General features: G+C 42.2%; 1 protein-coding gene across 2 annotated transcripts in view; it reads right to left on the bottom strand.

The window, feature by feature from the left end:
- Positions 1 to 18,943, bottom strand: part of RALGAPB (Ral GTPase activating protein non-catalytic subunit beta) — a 64,838-nt gene that overhangs the window by 39,457 nt on the left and 6,438 nt on the right. For both annotated transcript variants that reach the window (XM_069033808.1, XM_069033809.1), the window contains exons 2-9: positions 18,375 to 18,587; positions 17,517 to 17,719; positions 13,264 to 13,427; positions 12,442 to 12,628; positions 7,370 to 7,501; positions 6,055 to 6,233; positions 3,537 to 3,685; positions 3,210 to 3,426 (exon numbers count right to left, since the gene is read on the bottom strand). In XM_069033808.1, the coding sequence (XP_068889909.1) occupies positions 3,210 to 3,426; positions 3,537 to 3,685; positions 6,055 to 6,233; positions 7,370 to 7,501; positions 12,442 to 12,628; positions 13,264 to 13,427; positions 17,517 to 17,719; positions 18,375 to 18,557 (1,414 nt within the window). In that variant the 5' untranslated portion in view covers positions 18,558 to 18,587. The remainder of the gene's footprint in view (positions 1 to 3,209; positions 3,427 to 3,536; positions 3,686 to 6,054; positions 6,234 to 7,369; positions 7,502 to 12,441; positions 12,629 to 13,263; positions 13,428 to 17,516; positions 17,720 to 18,374; positions 18,588 to 18,943) is intronic.

Raw genomic sequence — 18,943 nt, 5'->3', positions numbered from 1 at the left:
CCAATGATGGCATGATCATTGCTCTGCTTCAGAATCTAAACAATGACACAGGACTACCCTGAAGGACAGGGCTCAAAGAGCAAACGGGACAGCTGCTTTCCAGGTGATAACCACCACCAGCAGCCAACTGTACACAGATGACTTCCAGCTAATATTGAGAGAGAACAATTCTCTCTTTCCAAAGACAGACAAAACCAGAACAACCACAAATGTGGAACACCTACAGTTTTCCAGTCAAGGGTTGGTACAAGAAGTTCACCCATGCAATGACAGAAAATTGAAAAACCATAAGGCAGCAGTTAAACTAACAGAACCAGGAGAGTTGAGGCTGAAGGGTCCTCTGGAGATAGTCAGCCCTCCCCAGCAAAGCAGGGTCAAGTAGAGCAAATTCAGTTACCCTTCTACCCATTTAGACAGTTTTTCATCTCAAGACCTACAAAAAGCTGGACATTTTTTCCACCCATCATTTTTCATTACTTCCTTTCTGGAGGTTAAAGAGTTCCAGAGGTAAAATGTGAGATCCTGGGACAAGGAAGAAAGGAAGGGTAGAGGGGTACTCATTCACATCAGCCTCGATCAGTGCTCTTTATTTCCTAGAGCTCATCAAAAAGGTGCACTGTAAGATGGGAGAAGGACAATGTGCTTGGCCATGTGTGTCAGCAGGATCTGTTTAAAAGAATCAAACTAAATTCTGAACTAGAGCCTGAGACCATGTCGCATCCACAGGCCACCTGAAATGAGCTCATGAATCTCTCTTTGGTAATCACATCATAGGGATTCTCACTGAGGCTGTGTCACGCAACAGGAACACACACTAGAAAACGCAGCATTCCAGAGGTGTCCCAGGGCACAGGGGTCTCTACAGGACCAAGGAGCAAGTTGTAATACTTTTGCAAAGTGGTCCTCAGTCCTCCAGCCAGCAGAGAAACAAAGAAGCTGTATCAGACAGCCAAAAGAGAAGGAATTCTTAACTGAATGGCATTGAAATAAAGCAAACATTAGATGGGTTTAAGCTGCTATGATCTTACACAGCTGCAGTTCCAGACCTAAAGAAATATAGTGTGTGTGGGCCAGTGGAAGACATGACTACATGGCAAAGCTGATTTTAAGTGCAGACACTTCCCAATCAAAACATTTAAAGCACCCATAAAAACAATAGTGCTTCTTGAAGCTAATGCTAAGATTATCGACAGCAGTGTCAGACATGGTAAGAATACTCCAGCTAGCGGCTGAAGTGTCATGGCTACAAAGGACAGCAGATGGACCACGACACATAGAAACAGCCAAACTGCAGCTGTAAAGCATCAGATTTATTTTGGACATCTTTCCTAAGGGTAGGGACTGTGGCAGCTAACTGTCCCTTCTCTGCTGGCCCTCCTCCTTCAAGCCACATCTACATTGGGCAACAGGAGTAGGTGGATGGGCACAATGTGCAGATCTGATTGCTATTGATGGGCCTCACTTCTGTGATGGGGAGCCCTAATACAGAACCCTCCTGGCCCACCTCATCAACCAGCATAGCACCTCCCGCCTTATGCTGTTCAAGGAGGAAAAGATTTGGAGGCATCAAGCATCACAGGTCAGATTCCCAGAACAAAAACTTTCAATTTGGACTTAAAGCTCATTCAAAAGACACTGATGCTTCAAGTCAGCAGAAACTCCAGGGGCCTGGCCCTTTACATGTCTTGCTCATTTTCCCACCTTAAGCAGAGGCTGAGCAAAAGGATAAATCAGGCAATCAGTTTGGGGCCTCTTTACAGAGTCTCAGCAGTAGGGGTCCATCCTCAGTTCTCCCTCCTACAGCTAGCCCACCGTGGTACTACAGTGACCAGTGACCTTACATAGCAGTACCAACACCTAAATTTCTTTAAGTTAATTCTGTCTTCCAAATGGCTAAAAAAAGCAGGACGTGACCCAGCCAGGTTCCTGGAAGTCCACCAACATCATTGTCTCAGAACCACTGCTGCTAATACACAGCAGACTGTGTGATGTGCAAAGACTGGTCTCACTATGGACAGCTCAGAAGAGTACAGAGGAGGAACAGAATTAACTCAATTCCAAACAGCTGTCTAGTTTTCAGAAATCCAGTAAATCCCTCTGCAAGGCTAGTAACACAACAATTTTCTGATTGCTGTTAGGTGATTTAAGACATTGCATACATGAATAGAAGGCCCTGGAACCCCCTCAAGGAAGTTAAACCTTTTGATTTTGGATGACTGTGTACTTCTGCCAGCATCACAACACCTTTGTTTACAGCTGACACTATTGCATAAGCACCATCTCAGCTGACATCCTCCTCTACAGGTTCAGCACTTCATTAAAATTGCTCAAGAAACAGGTTATGTCAAAATTTAAATGATCTAATCAATCTGAAAAGTACTAAATGTAGTAATACATTAAATGCATATGCAACCGAACACACCCTCAAAGGATGCCTTACTCCTTCCTAAGCCCAGCTGTATCCCTAGTCAGGAGTCACAGGCCTTTTACAGAGAGATTCCAAACTCCTACCACAGAAATCCACATGAACACTTTCAAAAGTCATGTGCTACATACCTAAAAATACCTTTAGAAGATCCCAAATCCTAAGCTTTCACACAGGAATTTGACACAATAAACAAGGAGGACCACCAGTTTAACTGCTGCTGTCAAGTCCCACTATACATCCAACTTGCTACAACAAATGTCCTTCCCCTATTTTTCTTAGGCCAGTGAGTTACTGATAGACTGACTGATAGATCTCTTGGAAAAGTTAAGCAGACATTCAAAATACACCACTCTCCAAAACCAAGGAGAAGTACCACTTTGTGCATTATGTGGCGTGATGTAGGACAATTTTTCAAATATTAAAGAGTGGATATAAATAGTTGCTATTAATCATAGATACTCAAGCAGATTTCAAATTAGGAAGTGGAGTCTTACCATATGATTTCCTTCCCTTAATAGCATTTTCCCCAGTATCATAATTGGAAGTGCCATGCTTGTTAGAGCAAGGGAGTATTTAATAGTAAAGACTGGGTTTTTTTAAAACTTTGAAATCCCCAAACACCTGCTCAGATAATAGCAGATGCTGGCTCAGCTCAAGGGGTTACCTACAACCGAGCACTTCAGATTTTACATTTTTAGATTACGCCTGTGTTAATCTTGCAGGTAGGAAATGTCAATAAAACAAGGAAAAAAAGAGTACATATATTTTATGTAATATTTACCAGTCATGCTGCTGTCTCTGTTTATTCCATTATGAAGTTTACAGTGAACAAATGCTGCATCAAATAACCATGATCCAAAGAGGTTCAAGATGCTGTTAACCTTTGGCCTGCGAGGAGCTGGAAGTGGCCGAGGCTCAGAGCTTGTCTGGTTTGGGCTGGAGAGTGGAGAAGTAGAGGAGGGTTGGTGCTGCACTTTTGAAGCATGTGCAGTAGTTACCTGTTTGAACAGAAGAACAGATCAGCTCCTAGAATCAAGGAAATTACTTCCTCTAACTGAGGAAACAATCCAAAGGGTCAGCTACTCAAATACAGAATATGAAATCTTACAGTGCTGGTTTTCATCGTTGCTTTGTTCACAGTCACTGCCCGATGCCTCCGGTTGTGGGGTGGAGTGGTGTTGGTAGCAGTGTTCTGGGGCATGCTCAGCCTGTTCACTGGCGTGGGTGGTGCGCTGTCCGACCGGGGTCGGGAAATGCCTGTTAAGGCCAGGAATAAAGCAGGCTTTCAGCAAGAATTCCATGGGCTCACACATAGCAGGCCATTAGCAAGCATAGGACCCTTTGGTCAAAAGCCATGCTTCCCCCAGCTCCCCAAAACAGCAGTAGAAAGAAAAACACCTCTCCCTATTTTACTATTAGCAGAAATAAACGCATAACCAAATGAAAACAGTAATTAAATCAAATAATCAATTGATTAAAAAACACCAAAGGACCCCACACCTTAAGGCTGTGGGAAATGACAGATAGGAGGAACCAGTCTAGAAGCAGGCAGAGGGAAAGGAGCAAGGCTCACTTGTCAAAGACAATTTCACAGCCCACTTCTGCCAAAATTCAGATGCCTCTCACCTTTGCCTTTCTTTCCCAATCATAACTCCTACACCTTTTTCTGAGACATCTCTAAGATGTCTGGCCCTTAAAGCCACCTTAGCTCACTAAATTAAGATGAAACACATCCACCACACAGCTTTCTGCTCGGTTTGAGCTGAATCAGCTGCTGAACAGTCAAATACTAAGGCAGTACATGAGACAGAGTAAGAAAGCAGAGCAAGCTATAATTTTTCTGGCAGCAGCAGGACATTAGACCACTTTTTATCCAGCTTCAGTGAAACTCATGATGTAGAGAGCTCTTCCCAGTCAGAATCAAAAGCAACTCAACATCTGCAAAACTTGAAGTGACAAACACCACTTCTGCCCGTTTTAATAAATACCAACACCCTTGTGCCCCATTTGAAAAACAATGTGGGGAACTGCAATGTGCTTGAGAATTTGACACAGATTTTTTTTGACCATGTTAATTAAAGTACCTAAGTACTATTCATAACACAGTATAGAACAATTTGCTCCTGCTAAACCATCAGTGTTACACCCCGGGCAGAGTATGCACTACGAAACCTATTGTTTTGATACATTTGGCTGGAAAAGAGGATGCACTGTTTTGCCAAAGACATCGTGTAGGTACCAGGGAGAGCAAGATAAAGCCCAATGCTTTAGCACTTGTGACAGAAAGCAATGAGCTCTCCCATCAGCCTTTGCTGAAGGGGTTTCTGCAGCTCTCAAGTCTGCCTGAGCACACTTTCCCAATCCATACCTACAGCCTGAATTTAATTTCACTGAAAACTCTCCTGTGCCCCAATGCATTGTAGTCTGTCTCTGCACTCCAGGTGGGCTATTATCACCCTGGGTGCTTCATCTTGCTACAAGATCTTTTTGAAGTCTGAAGCGTCTGATTCATAAAACCACAGAATAGACTGGGTTCAAAGGGACCTTAAAGACCCTCCATTCCACCCCTTGCCATGGGCAGGGACACCTTCCACTAGACCACATTCTTCCAAGTCCTGTCCAACCTGGCCTTGGACACTTCCAGAGATGGGACAGGCACAGCTTCTCTGGGCAGTCTGTGCCACAGTCTCACCACCCTCATAGGGAAGAATTTCTTCCCAATATCCAATCTAACCCTGCCCTCTGTGTCCCTAGAGCCTGCTCTTCTCCAGGCTGATGGTCTCATTCCACTGGCAGGTTTTTTCTAATACTGTTTATGCATCCGCTCGAGTCTCCTGAAGTCTCACATCAGCTCACACTTATAGCAGATGACATTTGTTTGCACACGTGTAAGCAGAAAAGCAGCTGGAGACAGGCAGCTCTTCCAAGTTTACAATAGTATGTATTCCTGAAAAACTTTCAGTAAGTCTGAAGCATACTAAGTATAATGCTTTAAATTTCAGATACTTCATCCTGGGACTTAAAACTGACCAACCAGAGCTACTCAGTTACCAGCAGACACAAAGAAACATGACTTTTCTACTCAGTAATAATAATCACCCACTAACTGTAAACTAAGTGAAACTCTCACAAAGATCTGAAGATGACAGTCCAAATTCAACACCTTATAAAACAGGCACACAGCAGTTGCCACAAAGATTAGAAACATGGTGGTGAGTGCTTGCAACATGCTAAAGCATAGCACTTGCATTGGTGACTTGATGGAAAGAGAAAACCCTTGTTTGGGAAAGAGATCCCTGGTTTTATTTTGTATTTCTGATTTATTTGTTTTGCATTTGAAATTAAGGCCATCTAAAATTTCATGCATTCAAATGTTACTGTTGTATATACAGATTTTTTAAAAAGTGATCTGAGGTCTCCTCCTCATCAGTTCCAGGATATACTTGCAAATGATGAATTGTTACTGCTGTATTCATGGTGAACACAGATTTAAAGAGAAGTTCCAGGATATACTTGCAAATGATAAATTGTTACTGCTGTATTCATGGTGAACACAGATTTAAAGAGAATAAAATAATGATTAAGTTAATATTCCTAGCTATCCATGGGTAAGACTAAAACATTACCTAAGAATGCATCCACTAAACAGCTGATTCCACGCATGGCACGAAAGAATATTTGAGGCAGATGTTTAAGGCAGGGGTACTGATTCAGTTCTTGAGTCATCCCACTCACATTCAGAAACTGCTCCTGAAATTTGGGGGTAGAGCTAATAATGGCTGGGTTACTCAAATCCACAGGATTACTGCACACAAAAAGAGCAAAATGTATGTTAGTCAGTTTAAGAACAGCTGCTGAGATTTTAAAAACATTTGAAGATGCAATAGTTTAAGGCATTTAAATAACACCAGTATCCAATATCAATACATTTTAACTGTTACTCCATCACAGGAAGGCAATTTTCCTTCCTGGGTTGGCCGTATTTAACTGTCTTCATTTCAAACATTACCCAAATATACTGAACAACTCTAGTAAATAAAACAAACCAGAGCACACAATTGCTAAACTAATTATTGCAGTAATATTAATTAGTTATAAGGTCTTTTGAACCCAGTTAATAGTTCCTTAAATCATTGAAGTTATTCTTGAAAGGTAAGCACGAATTAAATATTGTCAAACAGTGACAAGAAGGGGAGTGGATTGTAAAAGTTTGAGCAATTTTCCTGACTGACTCAAATCCTGAAACAGCAAATTTGAAAACTCCAAATTTGAAGAGTACAGTACTTGTGACATTAGTACTACAAATGAAGAAAAGACGGGTTTTTTTAGTCAGTTAGTTAAACAGTCTAATGTTTATCTAGCTTTAACTATTAAATAGCATTTTATTTAATTTTAATTGTTTAATAGTCTGGCTATTGAGAGCATTAACATAATACCATGTCTAAAAATCTTTAAAACAAAGCACAGCATTTGGTTCAGCTATACATTTAAGAAAGATTAACACATATATTGAAACTGTTTAGACTTCTTCATAAAAATAAATATATAAACACCCATTTTAAAAATAAATTGTAGGTTAAATTTAACACCCTGGAGAATAAATGGAAGTCATATGCATCTCCCAGAACTATTGTTCAGCTTTTCCTGTTTGCTATCTCAGAGAAACAAAATTCTATTGACTTCTTGTTTTTCAGATCCTCCAAAATGCGAAATAGCTAAAACAGTTTTTAATTAACTGAACCAGTTTACGTTTTGAAAGTCAGAGTTCAAAGTTGAACACCACTCATGGCCTGCCCTGAGCAGCTGCAGGGCACTGGCGTAAGTCTCTCATTCTGTTTAGGTGCTTAATCTTGGCAATCTCCAGAGAAATGTTTCATTTGTCATGCAGATGTATAGATCTGATGCAAGAACAGGAACAATGGATGGCTGTAATTATAATACCTCAGCATATGTAAAAAGCGAAACCACGTTTGTGCAACGCACTCATTATCCATTTCAAGAGGAATCAGACCAGCATCTTCATCAGGAATTTTAAACGGAGGAAATGAAGGTCCATATGTAAAACGCAGCAACCTAGAAAGCAAGTCAGACAGACCTGTTCTTCAGCTCATACTCCACAAAATTTAACAGTGCATTTGAGCCCCAAAGGTATCAGTAGCCCACAGGCAAGTCCACAGGCAACAATGCAACATCCCGGGTTTTCCTAGAGATCCCCATTTTATACAGTCACTCAGCCCTCTTACAGCTTTGGATGGTGCACACCTGGAGCCTGCCTAAAGCTCCAGCTGTTATGCGCAAGAGCTGTCAAGGCACAAGACCCCTCAGCAGCTCTCCCATCTCTTAGCCAGAGGGGTCACCAAATATGCACATCTGACAGGATGTTACATGAACAGGAATAGGGGAAATTTTTTTTAAATAAATAAAGAAGAAGGAATTTAAGCCCTTATCCTCACAGCTCTTTAGCTCAAGCATTCAATGAAACTAGCAAGTCATATTAGGTTGCAGTTCTAAGTTCCAACTCGTGACTGATGACCTACACTGTACCCCAGCACCCTGAGTAGCACTCTGTTGACCTGCAAGCAGCACAGGACTTGCAACCCACAGTTTAGTGAGTTCTCCAAACCAGATGCACTTTATCTGCCAGAGGCTGGGATCTACAGACCAGCAAAGAGCAAAGCAGTGATCCACTACCATGAGGACAATGCTTGGAGAAATTGAGATCTTTCCCTAGAAGAGCAGTAACTACCTGAAGAGTAACCAGTGACCTTCACTGAGCTCCTGCTGTCTAAACTGACCCCTGCTTCATAGCCAGCTTCACCAAATTACAGTTCAATTTCCCTGATCAACATAATCTTGATGTTCTCTAAAGGAATAGAAGAGATCTGCATTGCACCTTCTCAATATCCCAGCATTCCCAGAAATCAAGTTTGTCTTTCCCTAAATTAACTTCCTTGTCGACCTAGATTATAATGTAAGATGTAATCAACAGTATGCATTCTATTATCATCTTCACATCTTAAAGCAGGTGGGGCACTGTCCCTTATCTCCTACCATGACTCATCCTTGATAACTCCCAACGGGAGCTATCTCTGTTTAATGGGCAATCAAGAACCCACGGCATGACTCAGAATTACATCATCCCACTGTGAGATGCTCCACCCAGGGGGAGGAACCAAGCATTCCTACCTGGATATAATGTGGGGTTTGGAACAGCACAAGCAGTCCTTACCTACTGGATTCCCAGAGGACAAGAGCTACCACTGAACCTTCAGGTGAAGACCAGACCCTTCTACAGGATCAGCGCTTCAACAGGACCACTTCATCTGGACTGCTACCACCATCCTGACTAACAGGGTGTCAGGTTGTATCCTGACTCTGTCAGTGCTCTTGTACTATTGCATTTTTTTAAATTTTCCTATAAAATTATAATTATGACTTGCAATCTCCCACTGGTTTGTTTTCAAACTAGAACACTTGTCAAGAAATGTCCCACTTCATCCTTGCTCACTTATAAAGCAATATAGTTTTATAAAGTCATTACAACTAGGAGAAGAGGAGGAGAAAAGTAGTCTATGGCTGACTCCTAAACCAAGAGTCAACCAGGCTGAATTTCCATCTTCCATTCTCCTAGCATTGGGCAGTAACCTGCAGCCAATTAACACAAGTGTCTGAAATTACAGCCTATTAACAGCCTGGATAAAAAAGCAAAAGAGCTTCAGGACATGAGGCCCTCTCCAGATGCAAGAATGATGAGGAATCCATTCAGCCAGGAGCTGGTGGTGCAGCTGCAGTAACAGCTGCAGAGTGAGCTCCCTGAAGGGAGCCTGGGGCAAGAGGCTGGGAAATGCCAACTTTGTCCATAACAAAGGGCACTGAACCTGTGGCCCAGCCAAGTGCTCAGACACTACAGGAGCTGAGGACTAGGGAAGAAGAACAGACTTGCATGAGCTTGGACTGTGAGGGGATAAAAGCCCAGTGTTTTGTTGGGGCTGTTCCTTGGAGGCACCAGCTCAAGCTCTTTCTGTGTTACTGTGCCACGAATAAAGGGCTTTATGGAACAAGACATCTGAGACTCGCATGGGAAAGCTGGGGTCGAACTGGTGAGGAAACCTGGTCTGACTGTGAGAGTGGGGAGTGCAGGGACTGACGCAGGGCACTCCTCGGCTCACTGGAGCTGCTGCTGCTGCAAAGGGGCTTCAGTTCCAGCTGTTAAAGTCGCTGGTGGTGAGAGAGTGACTGACAGAGAGTCTTGGGAATGGTCAGACTGGGAAGGTTCCTTAACACCAGAAATACACACATCTGCACCAGGTAGCAGATGCTCTCCAGCCCTGTGTCCACCTACATTTAGTGCCCACAGGCATATGTTTTTGCTGACGAATTACCTGGCTCTGAAAGACCCAAAAGTGCCTGGCCCAACCCCATGCATGCTCATGCCCCATACCACTGCCTGGAAACACAGTGCACTGCTTCAGTTCTCCCTATGACTGCAAGAAACCAGTTTTTCAAAGAGCATGGCCAAATCTTTAGTGATATAGGGACATTTTCAAGAATGATTGATTGAAGACAGATACATTTTAAGCCACACATCCAAGATAGTTAAGATATGCTTAAAGCAACCTAGATGGGGTAAAAGTAGTATCTATTAGTATGGCAACACAATTAAGACTCCAGTTTCATCCTGCTAAAAATCATAGCCAAGGACACAAATTAACACTGTGTCTGTGTACAGATTTCCAAATATAGTTTTCCATATGGTTTTAATTTGAAACATTTACTCTCAGCTTATTGCTAATAACCCAATTCACAGAACTGTTTACTAAAACATTTTAACTGTTTGAAGCTGGAGCTTCATTGAAGTATTAAAAATGCAGCTTAAAATACCACTGAACTTAAAGCCAGCCTCAGAGGAGCCTAACTTTCCATGTATCAGACATAAACCAACATTACTGAACACAGACTAAAACATTCCAGAAACCTTGCAGACTCCTGTGCACCAACAGAACCAAGACTGTTAGTCAACAGTGGGAGAGAAAGTGTAGGCACAGTGCATGGTGCAGAACACCAACACATGTTTTGAGACAGAGCTGTTCTTTTCAGATCAGTGAATCATAAAGTATTTTCCGTTATGTAACACTACATCTAACAAGCTAAAAATAGCTCAAGAAATAGCGTGGGAAATACACAGAACTCGTATTGCAGCTTTATTTCCCAGAGGTTTAACAAGTACCTGCATAACCTGGAAAAATCTATCCACGCCTCACATTTTGACAGGTAAATCAAAGCAAAATTTTTCAAAGCTAAAATAAACCCTTGCAGAAAAAATACACTATTGAATATTTCACAATGCAGCAATTTTAACACATCTTTGAACTTTCACAGAAATAAGTTACTGATATTTCAGAAGAGCTGGAAGGAGGAGACCCAGATGACCCTCATACCAGCAATTAATTCAGTTCGTTCCTCCAAGAGGCTGAAATTTGTCCCACAAAGACTTCATACCAAAAAGACCTCAACAGTAAGGGTACTGAAACTCTCCTCACTGTTCAGAGCCTTCTACTACAGCCAAAACTCTCCTGCAACCCTCAGATGTGAGCGTTCCCTCGGTCAGTTTGCGGGTGACACTGAGGTGGGCAGGAGCTGACCTGCTGGAGGACAGGAAGGATCTCTAGAGGGATTTGGACAGGCTGGATCAAAGGGCTGAAGCCACTCTATGAGGTTCAACAAGGCAAAATGATGGGTCCTGCCCTTGGGTCACAACAACCCCAGAGCTACAGGTTTGGGGCAGAGTGGCTGGAAAGTGTCCAGTAGGAAAGACCCTGGGGGTGCTGATCTACAGCAGCTGAACAAGAGCCTGCTGTGGCCAGGTGGGCAAGAGGCCAGTGGCACCTGGCCTGTACCAGCCGTGGTGCGGCAGCAGCACCAGGGCAGTGACTGTCCCCTGTGCCGGGCACTGGTGAGGCACCTCAGGTGCTGTGTCCAGTTCTGGGCGCCTCCATTCAGGAGGGCCATTGAGGGCTGGAGCATGTCCAGAGAAGGGAACAGGGCTGGGGATGGGGCTGGAGCACCAGGAGCAGCTGAGAGAGCTGGGGAGACTCAGCCTGGAGAACAAGGCATTCAGAGAGGACCTTCTCATTCTCTAAAACTACATGAAAGGAGGTTAGTGGCAACAGAGGGTTGGCCTCTTCTCCCAGGAAACAAGGGACAGGGCATGGAGAAATGGCTTCAAGTTGTGCCAGGGGACGTTTAGATTGGATTGAAAAGGTTGTCAGGCACTGGCACAGGTTACCTAGGGCAGTGATGGAGTCACCAAAGGGTATTAAAAGACATGTGGATGTGGCACTTGGGAACATGGGTTAGTGGTGAGCTTGGCAGTCCTGAGGGAATGGTTGGATTTGATGATCTTAAAGGTCTTTTCCAACCTAAACAATTCTGTCATATATGATCCTTACTGTTCCCATACCAAGCAAGACTTTGTACAGCTCTTCTCCCCTACTCCCTAGAGCAGAGAGCCCATGGGCTACCTCTGGCCCAGCACATCCCAACTGCCAGGGCACAAGTGCCAGCCAGCTGTAACACAGTTTCAGCTCCACAGGGTCCAATCAGAGTCCAAAAGTCACCTCAAAGTCACCCAGCAGCATGAGCACTAACAAGCACCTAATAATTTTGATGGTGACAGCTATTAAACCCACATATATAATGCTACACTAATATTCCTGAGTCATTCTTCAGGGCATATGATGAAGAGTCACAATGATGGAGACTAATACACACACCACTAAGTGTTAAATATCAGAGAAGTGCTAAGCTTACACAAGAACAGCGACAATCCAACTCAAATCTTCCCTTGCAGAACAAAGGAATACACACACAATCCAAGGATACAGCAAGATCTCTCACTTCACATTGCTCATTCACATTTGGATTGCTGCACATTCCACAAATAAGCAATTCCAAAACACGTATAACCATGATTATCCCCACACATGCATTTAATTCCATGGGATTTCTCCTACCTGGAAGTAAGGGCACAAATGACCTTGCTCCACTGCTCAACTACTGCAGGATGATGTCGCCAGTTAGCCACCATCTCTTTGGCAGTTTTCCAGTAAGGAGGTGTTGGAAAGCACCGCGTACAAGCGAGTAACCATACCTCAAACAGCACACCAATTAATTTCTCAGCCAGATTCTCAGCAATGCCACCTTACAACAGAAACAAAGCACACCTTCAAGTTAGTGTTCCATCTAAATAACTTCAAATATCTCCCCAAGGAGGTTTTGGTTACAGTGCATAAAGATTAGGCTCATTTTTAAAATAATTTTTAAGAATGATTTTTGATTGCTTCCTACAGCCAATTAGCCTTTTTGCAAGGCCAAATACAAAAGATAACACCCAGCCACATGCCTGTAATAAGGGACAGCAAGAGTTCACCAATCTTAGGCAGTCTTCTATTGCACTGTGTCTACATCAAAGTCTTTTTTTCAAAATAGGTAAAACTGACACTTTTGTTTTGCACTAGGCAGGCTGAACAGCAAGACAAAGGGGTTTCAGTGAAACAAACAGGGAACAACATTATCTGAAACTGTTCATCCCAAACTGTTCCTGTATAAAGTCATTGTCCTGCAAAAATACTTTCAGGAAAACTCAGCTCCAAATCATTCAGTCTTTTCTGGCAATGCTTTATTTCGGAGTAATGGGGCAGAATTAGGAGTGAGCTATTGTGCTTTGGTAGCTCCTAAGAACTTTTAATGGGTTTCCCCATCCTGCTGGCAGCTGAATGGCAAGAATAGCCTGAAGTTTTTCCAGTAATTGAACCAAATGGAAGATGAACATGAACCTTGCACAGTTGGAGCTGCTAGAAGAGTGTCATTGATCTGAAGAAGAAATAATAACAAAACCTCCCAGGTTTCTCTTGCCATAATTGTCGACTCATGAGCCAGCTTCTGGACAGCTTTCAAAACCTGCAAGCAGAGTCTGATCTGACTGGATCCCGGGTCTGGCCTGCAAGAGAAGAAAACAATGCTCGAGAAACAGAACTATAAAGTGATGTATCCAGTAACATGAACTTTCAGCAGTTACAAAAGGAAACAAATGTTATTGAGGGAGACTCAAGAACATGGGCCAATATGCTTCTGTGCACCTCAACTCTGTCTCTAGGCATCCCAACTCTGCCTTAATGAGCACAGGATGCACCATAGCACTCTTCTCTATGCGAGACTCAATACATAGAGCAAACACTCACCAGAGCAAGCACAATCCATCATCTCAAAGAGACTTATCTTGGGCTAAACAATGACAATCCAGTTGAAATATCATGAATTATTACATACATAATTCAGAAGTGGCAAAACTAGGAGAAGCTATTGTTAGCAAATTAAAATTCTTCCTGGTTCTCCTGTTGTTTCCAAATCAGCTCTTATCCCTTCTCCCTTTAGTGTGATGTTCCTATTTAATGACTCCCTTCTAGATCATCTTGTGTAAATCCAAGCAGTTAGGAGTAAGGAAGGAAGAAAGAAAACAATTTCATATTTTCACAGTTTTCCCTGTAGTAATAATCAGATCCACACTGGCACTGCTGAGTTACTCAACACAAAGTTGCGCAGAAGCAGCACAAAGCAGCATCACCTCTTCCCATTAGTTAGTCTGGACAAGGCAGAACAGGTACAAAACAGTAACAAAACACATTCTGGACAGTATCTGAGGACACTGGCAAAAAACCTGAGGAAGCCTAAATTTTAAAGGGTGAAAGAGGAGATTACAAATTAGAGTGTGCAGCATATGTGAGGCATATTTCAACCTGTGCATCATTTCATCATCCCTCCTACTACTCACTGAAGGGATGACAAAAAATGTAAAAGTATTACCTTCCACCGGACTACTTAGTATTACCAGATTCCTACCAAATATTTTCAATGTGGTATAACCCACAAGTCATGTTGCATAGCAAGCACCTTAAGAATGTGCTGGTCCACTAAATACTATCAGCTTTTATCTTGATAGCATAAATGTTGTATTACAGTACTGGAAACAAGATGACAAAGAGACAAGACAATGTCTAATGCAAAATTGCAGATTACTAGCCACAGTTCAGGACCTAGTGGGTTGCTCGACGCTAGTGCTAGATCACAACCCAGAGTCTCTCTGTAGAATATCAAACTTTCAGACAAGTGAGCCCTGCCTTGCTTATAGCACTATTTTTTGCCTGAGCAACAGCAGAGCAGATCGTTTGAATCAAAATATATCCTTAATCTATATAGGCTTGAAGCTTCCAAGGCTGCTTCAAGACTTGTTTCCCTAATCACGTAGAGAAACTGTAAAAAAACAGGGCTTATACGCAAGCTAATGGGATACTTCTGAGCTAATCTTGTAAAGGCAACTTGAAGACTCCTGTCCATCTACAACTTCCATTTGTCCCCAAAGTTAACCCAGTGGCAGGCTCTGCTTGCACTATTTCTAGATATCTAGATTTCTACAGAACTTGGCCTTTTGGCCATACTTCTTCACAACAAGTACTATTCTCATGATTTCATATGAGAAGCATATGAAGTTATTATAAAAAAAGTACTTTGGCAGTCACATGTTCCATGGTCTCTCAAGCAATTACAGACATTTCTGTTGCAGAGGACCCGGATATCTGTACCTCACTCTCCTGGGGAGGCAATACAGGCGGAGAGAGTTCTCATATTTCCTTCCAACAGTGTTTGTGGCACTGAAACTTTATCTGACAGCAGTAACAACCACTACTGCTTAAGTCATCTTCAAGACCTCTTGGATATTCTAGGGTTGCCAGAAACGGAAAGCCTGGGGGTTGCCTGGGAACTATTCAAATATGTCAACCAAATGTTTGTTTCTTCAGGGTGGACAGAAGGCCAGTGCAGGAGGGAAGGACACAAACACCCTCTCTCGTCACTGTGGCAGATAGAGGAAAGGTAACTTGACTCACCCGGCTTTCAGAGTTTTATTTTTCAGCGTCACACTATTTCAAGGACTGTGCATGTACATACTTGATTCAGCTGAGCACTCAGACTAGACTAATCTATATGCACCTGCTCTATATGGATGTACACAAGTCCCTGAGGTGCCATTTACACCGAAGTGCCCACTTCAGGCTGCTGCATTCACACCTCACCTATACACCACCCTCTGAGTCTGAAACCTTCACAACTCTGCGCCGCCACTTTTAAGGCAGCCAAACCAACAGCTACATCGTTTCCAGAGAACCAGGATGAGGAAGGAAGTTATTTTGATCACAACCTTCCATAGGACATAGGCTTACAGTAAAGGCTTAGTATCTTCAACACAAGAACAGATTTTTCCAGGAGACCGTTCAATGCAGGTTGCTATAACAGCTCCTGGGTAACTATTCTATATGAGCCCATCAGCATCATCAACCTGCATCAACTGGGTAAACCCAGAAATTATTCTCCTCTTCCCCACCACAGATACCTAGGTCTGAATCTTTGCTTTTATTCAAGGCAGGTGTGCACAACTCAGTTCTGCGTTTCATTTGCAGTACAGAAATTTTTCCTGTTGCTAGAGTGAATTCTGAACACAGCTTCCTGGAGGGCAAAACTTAGAAAGAGAGTAGGGACTTAAACATCAAGTGTTGACAGCAGCAGCCACGAAAAATCAGTGTTTAAGGTACATCTCAGAGGCTCTTGGAAGAAAAACTACAGAGCAGCTATACTACAGGGACAGTGTCTAAAATAATGATTTTTAGGCCCTCCCTTTCTCTAGGTGTTAATTATTTCATTCAACAGCTATCACATGTAGTCTACCAGCCTACACTGAGGTCCAACAATGATTTTGGGAGAGAAGGGTAAAGTGGAAACTTGTGCCAACAGCATGCAAGAAGCTGTACTACTGAGCTGCCTGTTACTAGGGCCCCCGGTGTGAGAACAAGCAAGGGATCACAGAAACAACTATTAAATGGCCTAGTGAAGAATTCCTTCTCTGCTGTGCAAAGGGAATAAAGGATCCCAGACAGCAGACTATTCTGCACTTATTAAAGCTTAGAGACAACCTCCTGCTGCAGTCTAACCCAGAAGCTTGCTTTCCTCAGACTTGTGTCATTACATTGACCATCCTTCAATGGGAATTAAAATGCATTTCCACTACAGGTTAAGAGCAACAGCAGCTAAGGGTAGGTGGTAGACTTCAAAGCAATCAATAAATACTGAAGAACTCCTCTGAATTTGCACAAGTTATTATTCAAAGTCGTTTTTTAACAAAGCCTTTAGTAAAGTGAAGCAACCCAAGTGCAGCAGAGCACTTTAAAGCCCCCTGCAGTGATACATTATTGATACTGACAAAAGCAGATGATCCGGTACTTATGGCAATATACCAAACATTGATCTGAAATTAAGTACCTTTTCAGGGGGCACTATTATTTAATCTTACTTATCCAGTATATATGTTCAACAGCAGCAGGTAAACTTGTCATAAACTATAAACAAGGTCATGATGTTTGCACACTCTAATAATGTAGCTGTGTCCAAGACCTAGAAACATGTCTATCTCAACACCATCACCCAAAGATGTCAGGCAGCAAGCACTCTGCCACGGGGTTCTTTCAAAAGTACCAGTGAAGGACAGTCAGCATAACTATGCACATTTAACAGGCAGCAAGATGCAGGCACAGAGCAGTCACTTACTGCCAAGATCCCACAGTACACCACAAATGTGGTGAAATCTTGAATAACAAGGGCTGTGACTGCCATGACGTGCTCTTAGTTTATCTCAGTTTTACACAACAAAAAGCACATGGTCACACAGTGATGCTCTTCCGCCTTTCCCCTTACCCTCCAGTCATCCAACAGAGATGAATCTTGAAGCTCTTAGGATAGTAAACATTCAAGTATATGAACTATCTGTGATTCTAGTTACCTAACCACAGCAGCAACAACTCAAATTGCTACTGAAAAATTACAAAAGATGTTTGAAGAAACACCTTCCTCCTAAGCTTGCATCAATAGCATCAATTTTATTTTACTCAAGAGCCTCCATGCCTCATGAGTCCTCTGACAGGTTACGTGCTGACTATAGCTTGGAATCCCTCAGCCTCCTGAGCATCCCAGCCCTAACACTCACCTTGGTACAAAGAGATTTTGGAGATGTTTGAGAATGCTTTGAACATAAAGGTTTGGTTCCTTAATAACAGGTAAAGGAATGGAGTCCTTAGGTAACACAAGAGCCATAATCCAATCTGTATACACATCCACACAGTATTTCACGGTATCGCCATCCAAAGGGAGGGTCAGTCCATAACAAACCACCTCCATAGTCCATTTTACCTAACACAAAGAAAAAATTATTAAAAATAAATATTCCTAAGTAAGTACTGGTCAGAGCACATCAGTTCTAACTAAAAAAAAAACCAACAGTAGTTATGCTGCATGGGCAATTCTGTTTAACATATCCTGCAAGAAAACACCAAACCATTAACTCATATATCATGATATTATGAAGAATATGAATAAATGGCAAATCACTCGCTAAATACTGAATCTCTTAAATCTAAACTGTAGAGAGAACTCTTCAGAACACACAAAAGCTGCTGGTGAAACATTTTCAAATTCTAGTAAATACTTGTACTACACAAAGACTTTTTTTGAAGTCACATACTGTTGCTTCAAAACTGAAGGTAATTAGAAAGGCTTTGTGTTAAATGCTAAATTCCTTGGATTTGTTTTGAGTTCTTTTGGTTTTCTTTAGCCTGAATTTCCTGGTACAGTAGCTCAGACAAACATTTACTATTAAATTATGAAGTACACTGTTGCTATGATCTAGTTGTGAATAAAAGCCCTATGGAGATTACTAAACTAAAAATATAACACACTTCATAAAACTTGGGACAGTAAAGAGAGAAAAATAGAAGAGGCTATAGAAAACCATTTAACTGTCACTCCAGCATGAAGGAAACTATCATCTTCAAGGAAAGGCACTTACTTCTTTGTCTGTTTTTAGTAAACTCTCACTTCCAACAGATGATGTAATTAAAGCTTGTCCAAGAGGACGCACCACTGCATTTGCCACTTCTCTCCCCACATTCTCAGGATAGCTGTGAAGTACACTGGTATTCCCCTGATCATTTTGAATGACAAGATGCAAGGATCTCCACTCTGAGTACATAGTGCCTCTATGCTACAATCCAAACAACACCTGGGGGGCAAGGAAGGAAAAAAGATAATTAGTCAAAATGTTTATGACATGAGTTAGCAAAACTGAAGCTGTGTATCACAATCCAGGCCCTTGTAAATTCAAGACGCACATATCCAAATTTCAAATGTATGAAATTTGTATGACAATGACAATCCAGAAGAGATGCCAACACTTGTTCTTCAACCTTAGTATGTTTTTTACACAGACAAGCTTTAACACAGCTTGATTACAGAGATTACAGCAGGTTTCAGTTCAGGACTATCAGCCCATTTTAGATACTTAAACTTGAGAAGTGACTTCACACTTCTGCTTGCACCCTCTTTGCAGGAGAGATGCTTTCATTTACATGACTTCTT

This window comes from Aphelocoma coerulescens, chromosome 20 (assembly GCF_041296385.1).
Source record: "Aphelocoma coerulescens isolate FSJ_1873_10779 chromosome 20, UR_Acoe_1.0, whole genome shotgun sequence".
NCBI lineage: Eukaryota > Metazoa > Chordata > Aves > Passeriformes > Corvidae > Aphelocoma > Aphelocoma coerulescens.
The sequence above is the reverse complement of the archived record's forward strand: the minus strand, read 5'-3'. Positions and strand labels throughout refer to the sequence as shown.